The 6982-nt window shown below is 41.6% G+C and overlaps 1 protein-coding gene across 1 annotated transcript; it reads right to left on the reverse strand.

Annotated features, from left to right (window-relative positions):
* rnf128b (ring finger protein 128b) lies at positions 1-4773 on the reverse strand. The gene is made up of 8 exons (XM_030765616.1): positions 4426-4773; positions 3091-3430; positions 2031-2275; positions 1558-1629; positions 1310-1404; positions 803-898; positions 546-697; positions 1-95 (listed from the first exon to the last, which is right to left on the reverse strand). The coding sequence occupies exons 1-8, from the start codon at positions 4771-4773 to the stop codon at positions 1-3; spliced, it is 1443 nt and encodes a 480-aa protein (XP_030621476.1).
* Positions 4774-6982: the final 2209 nt, after the last annotated feature.

Below are 6982 nucleotides of genomic sequence, written 5' to 3' on the forward strand. Positions count from 1 at the left end.
CTACTGTTCTCCCTCAAATGCCGGATTCTCATAAATGTGATCATATCTCTGAGGATCCAGGTCATCAGCAATGTGATCCGGCATCTTTACAGCAGCTGAGGTCATAAGGCATAAGCATTCAGACAGTCATACTTTCTTATTATCTCTCACTGGTCAACACTCTGTCCACTGACCATTCCATTAATTTATAGCAAGGTGTTAAGTATGGAGGGCTCAGTGTCAAAATAAAATAAACATATTTTCCCCTTTCATTTCTCCAGGTGCATGTATTACCTTTTTATTTATATGTGCTTATATTGATGGTTCATTGTAAACACTATGAAAATGTCACACTATATACACACTATATACAAATAGTAATCTACTTTTTAATATGTATTATATAAATGCATATACTTTACACCATTTTTTATTTTTTAAATTTACTTAGTAAGTTGTTCATGAGCAGGAGCTCACCAAAGACAGTATGCTTTGAAATAGAGCAGACTTGAATACGCAATGTACCACATAACACAAAACAGGAGAAAGTCAGAATACAGACTCACATTCTGAAACCTGAGTATCAGTGTTTGGTCTTGTATGCTCAGGCTGGTTTCCCAAGGTTACCTCATCAATGGTATGCACCTGAGAGTTAGATGTAGTGATTGGGTAAAACCTGACATCTGCTGGTGGTGCGGAGTATTCTTCATTTGTGCGTTCATGCTTTAGGGAAAAAAGGACATTTAGGTAACACATTTTACAGGATTTGTTTCTCATGAATTTTACAATATTTTTAAATTGTGAGCCAAGTGAGTGACAAAGCAAACTGACCTCGCCCTTAAGAATGTCATATTTACACATGGGGCAGGTGCGGTGCTCCAGTAGCCATGGTTCAATGCATGTCTTGTGGAAGAGATGACTTTGAAGAAAATAAACTTCTTAAAATTGGCATTGGTAATCCTCATTATAGACATATAGTCATGCTATCATTTAAGCAGATTAGCCCAGAAATTTATGAGAATTTTCTTGAATTAGAGGCAATAAAATGCTTAGTATGTAGGTGAAAAGAACAGAATAGCAGTCTAAACAAAATGTCCTTTCACATCTTTTATCAGTCCTTTATTACTTTCTTCCAACTGCCACTATCAGCTGTTGTTAAGCAATGCAACCACACTCAGACTGCCCAGTGACTCAGCAGTGCTGCCATTGTGTTGCTCAGTACAAAGGTAAATGAGGAATTGGTTTGTTTTGGGTGTTCGGTCATGGCATATCTTTCACTTCCAACTCTCCTACATTTTAACACATTTTTAGTCAGGTTCATGTCTTGTACCTGCAAGGAAGGACTGTCACCACATCCCCATGCCTGAAGGACTCTATACAGACAGCACAGCTGTTTGTATTTGATTCAACATTTGATTCCACCTCCTGTAAAGATAAACAGGTGGTATGAAGATTATACTTGTACTTTTATACAGGACAATAAAGCAGCTTCTGCAATTCAGAAAATGAAAAAATCTTGAAATTCAGGAAGTGGAAAAAAAACTAAATCCCAGTCCAATCTTTGCAAGGACACAGTACCGGGTCATTGCGGCGCAAAGTCCGGACTTGCAATTTGTCAATTGCTTTCTTGGCCACGGTTTTAAGATGTCTCTGTGAGAGTGAAACAGAAAAAGGACATAAACTAAGTAACCAAGTCCCAATGGTGGCATGATTTCATTTCAATGCCACTCCATCCCAGTTCTAGTTCGAGTTAGAATATGCCTCCCTTCAATCCTGTGGTTACTGCAGCAATGAAGTCTCGGAACCTTCACAATAGTGAACAACCTCGTGACAGAAGAAAGAATTGCCAAAGAAATACCGCTCCACTGACAGTAAGTTGACAATAAGGAAACAACATAGACGTATCAAATTGTCGTTCTACATCAGTGAGTGTTCATGAATTTGTTCTTCCATCTTAGTCTCTAATATTGACTATTGTCTAAATCAAATTAACACACGCAAGTTTTAATTTCCCAAGATTCTGTTTCCAAAGCCCCTTGTAAGTCTCCTACCTGCTGGAGACGTTCTTGTCGAGCATGGTAGAGCCGTCTAATAGTAAGAACAACAAAGTAGCCCAAAGCAATGGCTGTCACCCCAAAAAAGGTGAATGACATGACATAAACCCAAAGCTTGTTCCAGGGACCATGTGCACTGCCCACTGCAATCTGCATATAGACTGTCACCCCACTCTTGATGAGATCACTGATCTCCCTGCCCTGAAGATTGCCAATCATGATGACAACAGTGTCCCCAGTTCCTGTGGGATATGACACAAGATGTATTAATGGTATTTCCATGTTAAATACATTGTATATTTGTGTAAACCTTATACATGACACCTTATACATATTTATATGGGTTCAAGAATCTGATCCAACATTACATGCACCAAACTATTCTTATTTTGATGACGTAAGAAATAATTTGTTTTTCAAATTCTAAAATATGACTCAGTATTTCACATGAAAAAATATCCACTTCAAGTGATATCTGTATCCTTGTGTGATAACACAGGTGTTCCTGCTGCAGTTAGGCCTGTTACTGTTGTACTCCTAAAAACAGCACAATATGAACAGTATGAAATAGATGTCCATGGCTCTGTTTCTATATAGAGACAAATATCTAAATATAGTCTTTCTTCTGCTTCTGTCGTTGGCTGATAATGTAGCCGCCTCCAGACCAAACTGGCAAGTCGTTCAAATGGTAATAGTACTAAGATGTCCACTGAAAAACAAAATGGATCATTCTGTTCCTTAAATATTGAGTGGCAGACACACAGATTTTGTCGAGTGTTATGATGTTACAATGTGGCACATACCACGCAGGCACAGGTAAATGTTTGAGGAACAAAAGTGTTTGATCAGCTATGTAAAGCACACATCAAACACAATCTACTCTGTTTGCTTGATTTTACTTTACCATTTATTTAGCTGAAAGACTGTTTTCCATAGCTGTGCATATGAAGGTCAGGATTAGAAGAAGCTGAAAAGCTGATTCATCTGATCTTTTGAAACTGTTTATCCTTAGTTTTATATAACTTTCATAGAAAAACGAGGAACCTCCATGTCATACCTGGGTGACTCATGTAGTTTGTTTCATTGCCTGTGCCATCAAGGTTGTAGATGACCACAGCTGAGGCTCCGTTTTGCTGGGCAGCTTGAATCTTCTCAGTGTATGTACAGTCCCCCCGTTTGATAAGGGCAATCCAGGGCTCCTGGCCCACTGAGAAAGTAGTGTTGCTACTGCAGGCAAGGGGGTCTAAATTGGGGAGCACCACTTGTCCAGATGCTGGTAATAAAGGTGAATTTGAACCATATATGCCACACTCACACATCCTGCTGAAAGTTCTGTTCCATTGGTCAGTATAGCTTACTTCCACATAGGCTGTCCAAAAGACATTGGCACTCGTACACTGAAACAAGCATAATACTAAACAGGTCCATGTAAAGTCATACATTCTTCCCTCGCTCACTGTTGTTCCTCTGAAGCCAAGGAAATTATCCGGTCTCTGTCTGCTTTCAATGTCAGGGTACCAACTAGTGCCACACTGTAACTGCTTGTGATCATAATCAAATGTCTCTCTTTGGTAATCCAAGACTGCTTGACGTCAGCTAGTGTTGCTGTTATCTCAATGGACCTTGGACACTGGTTTAGATAGTATTCATTTAAGAGGGTTGGGCTCAAGCTTGTCCTCAGGTATGGAAACTAAGCATTGCGCAAATAAGGGAGAAAGGATAAATGGAAAAATATATATTCATGACCCCAGTTAAAACCAAAAGAAAAGAAAAGAAAAAAAAAAACATTTCTTTGGGGTGAATATTCCAGAAGGAAAGCAAAGACTCCTAAGTGTTATCAGTACATGTTTATAAATGTTTTACGTCTGTTTGATTAGTTAGTTACTCTTTGTTGTTTTTTATTTTTGAACCTTTTAAGTTTTTCTTTCTTTTTCTTTTCAATTTCTGTTCTTTTATATATATATATATGTCATGCCCTGTCTCTTTTTGTTCTTCTGTTTTGTTTCTTCCCCCTCTAGTGGCCAGTTTTGGTTCTGTTGTGCACTTGGGTTTTGGTTCAGTCCTGTTGGTCCCTTTAGTTTAGTCTCCTTTTGGTTTATCCCCGTTAAGTTCTGTTCAGTTTTCACCTGCCTTTAATTCATTAAGCCTCGTTTAGTTCTGTATAAATATTCCTTGGTTTTCCTGTTTCTTTGTCTTGTGTTGTTTGCTGTTCTGTGGAGAGTGTCCTATCTGTTCGCCAGTTCTTCAGGTTGTAAGTTTTAGTAATCTTGTTTGGCTTGAATAAAGTGACCTGCACGTGCATCCAGCCTCTTCCACCAAGCCTGACAGCACGCAAGACCTACCTTTGGCTGCAGCAGGTGAACACCAGATGGACCACAGACCAGGACCTTACAACAGATCCCCTGAGAGGTGCAAGGAGTTTCTGGAGGAATGCCTCATGTGCTTTTCTCTCATGGGGATCCATGGGGACCAGGAGCAAACCAGTTTCATCACACTCAACACCTGACTCCTTGCTGCTGCCAGCTATCTCACTGCTCCAAACCACCACACCCTCCAGCCTGGTGGCTCCGGAGCTAGCTCCTGGTCTTGTTGCTGTTTCTGGTCCTCTGGACTCCCTAGAGCCACCTTTAAAAGCTTCTAAAAAGACGCATAGCTCTAAAAAATGTCGGGTCTTTCCACCGCCCAGCACCATCGAGGTTCCCGAGTCCGCTCCTGTGCCTGCTCCTGCTGCCAGGTCCATTCCAGTGCCCAGTCCTGCTGCCAGGTCCGTGCCACTCCAGCTCCTGCTCTCGAGTCAGCCACTCTGATTGGCGACCTGCCCACTCCCAAGTCAGGCGCCCTGGTCAACCTCCAGCCTTCTCCTGGGCCTCGGCGGCTGCTCTGGTTGCTATTCTGTGGAGAGTGTCCTTTGTGTTCAGCAGTTCCCCACTCCAGTCCCCTCGAAGGCTGCTCCTCCGGCTCCTGTCTCCGCTCCAGTCGCTATATGTTTTTAGCACGATTTACACAGAGGGCCACCCCCCCCCCCCAACAACAACAATTTACATACAAAAAATGGTTGTAGGGCACATTAAGAGCAACAATAATTAGATGACATATTAAAAGACTCTAATTATGTATCACAATCCAGCCCTCAAATATTGGTTAATTGTAATTTTAAATTTTTATACTTTGCCAATATCATTCCAACCACTAGATTTTATTGATTTGTCAGCAAGAAGTTTTTGTAAGGAAGTGAAATTTATTCAAAATACATTTAAATTTAGTTTGATCACATATTCTTTTATATATTGTAATAAGTACAGGCCAGTATAAGTATATTGTTGCATTTTTACAGAAATATAACTATTACACCAATGAGCATGGTTTGCTACAATTAGGGTTAGGGATTGGGAAGGGTTACATCTAATATTATGTTAAGAGATTGATTAGGGCGATGACTAGAATTAGAATTTTGGTTCGCTTAAGGCCAAAAATGGTATTGGGGCCAAATGGGGTTAGGGATTGGTAAAGGTTACATGGGAAATTGTGGTATGAGATTGGCTAAGGTGATGACTAGAATTAGAATTTGCATTGGTTCAAGACCAAAAATGGGATTGGGGCCAATTGGGGTTAAGGTTAGGGTTGGGGGGGGGGGGGTAGTTAAGATTAGGGTTGAGGGGGAGGTAGGGTTAGGTTTTTGGACGTTGTCCGGCGACGCTCCCCACATTTGGTCCTTCTAGACCAAATGGTTGACATGGAGTGTCGAAGTGAAGGCACGGGCATGTTAAACTGAACACCTGTTCCTTTATTTAACGTGGATGCACGCAACTCTCCAATTCCTTGGGCAGGAGGATGTCAACTGGGAAGAGTGAAGATGAGGAGTGAGGCCGCAAGCTTAGCAGGTCACCCTCCACGCCGAGCTTGGCATGTCTTCCTCTCCCATTCAAACCCCACGCCCAAGTTCCAAGAGTTAGGAGGTTGAACGGGCATGAATTTGAGCCTATTTAATCTATTTTATCCTATTTTGAAGTGTTGGGATAGCCTAAGCTTTATTCAATTTCAGGACACATCATCAGTAGTGTACCTCAGGTTCATCGGGTGTTTCAGCCTTTATACACTATACACCCTCCTCTGAGGCGGCCAGCCAAGGGCGATCAATCCTTGACTTGTGTCCCATGTCCAATTAGGTTTTTTGATGATTTTCTAGTCTTTACAAGTCATTCTTTGTCTTTTTTTATTTGTCTTTGGTTTAATAATGGCATTATTTCTAATGCTGACCTTTTGAGGGGTTTTGTCTTCTGATAATTTCAGTGTTGTTTTTGTCTATTTCTGTCCTCTTTTTGTCCATTCCTTCACCAAATTGACTGCTTTGTCTTTTCTTTAATTCCAATTGGGATTTTTTTGGCTCTTCAAATCTATCCGTGTAGCGTGCGAGTGGAGCTGGTGTGTGAGTGGTGCTAATCACCATAAAAGACTGGGCCCCATTTAAGGTCTGTTGGCCTCAGACCACCCGTCCTGCGTGCTGTCCAAGTGGACCCAGGGGGGCTGGCTACCTACCGTGGCAGACTGTTCGTTGGCACCGCAAGGTATCCAAGCCTGCTAAACCAAGGTCCTGAGGAGGCAGGTCCCGTGCATTATGTCACCTCCCAGACAACCAAGGGGTTAACGTCATCCAGTGGGTTAATTTCCCTACCATCTCAGTCCCCGAGCAGAATCTTTGGGAAACAACCAAGCTTCTACTGGAAGTGCGCCCCCCAGCCTGTCTTTTAGATTAGCGCAGTATCTAAGGGCCTATATTCCTGTTACTTTGTTAAATGGCGGTGACCCCAAGCAACCCTGCCGAGTGGTGTCATCTTTGAGGGGGTGATTTGACATTTCCGAGATAAAAAGAATTTTGTTTCTATGTTGTACGGTCACCGAGCTATTCCTCTTTAAAGTTTGTAAAAAACTGATTCCCCATAAGTCTTTGG

The sequence above is a fragment of the Chanos chanos genome, chromosome 2 (assembly GCF_902362185.1).
Source record: "Chanos chanos chromosome 2, fChaCha1.1, whole genome shotgun sequence".
NCBI classification, from domain to species: Eukaryota; Metazoa; Chordata; class Actinopteri; order Gonorynchiformes; family Chanidae; genus Chanos; species Chanos chanos.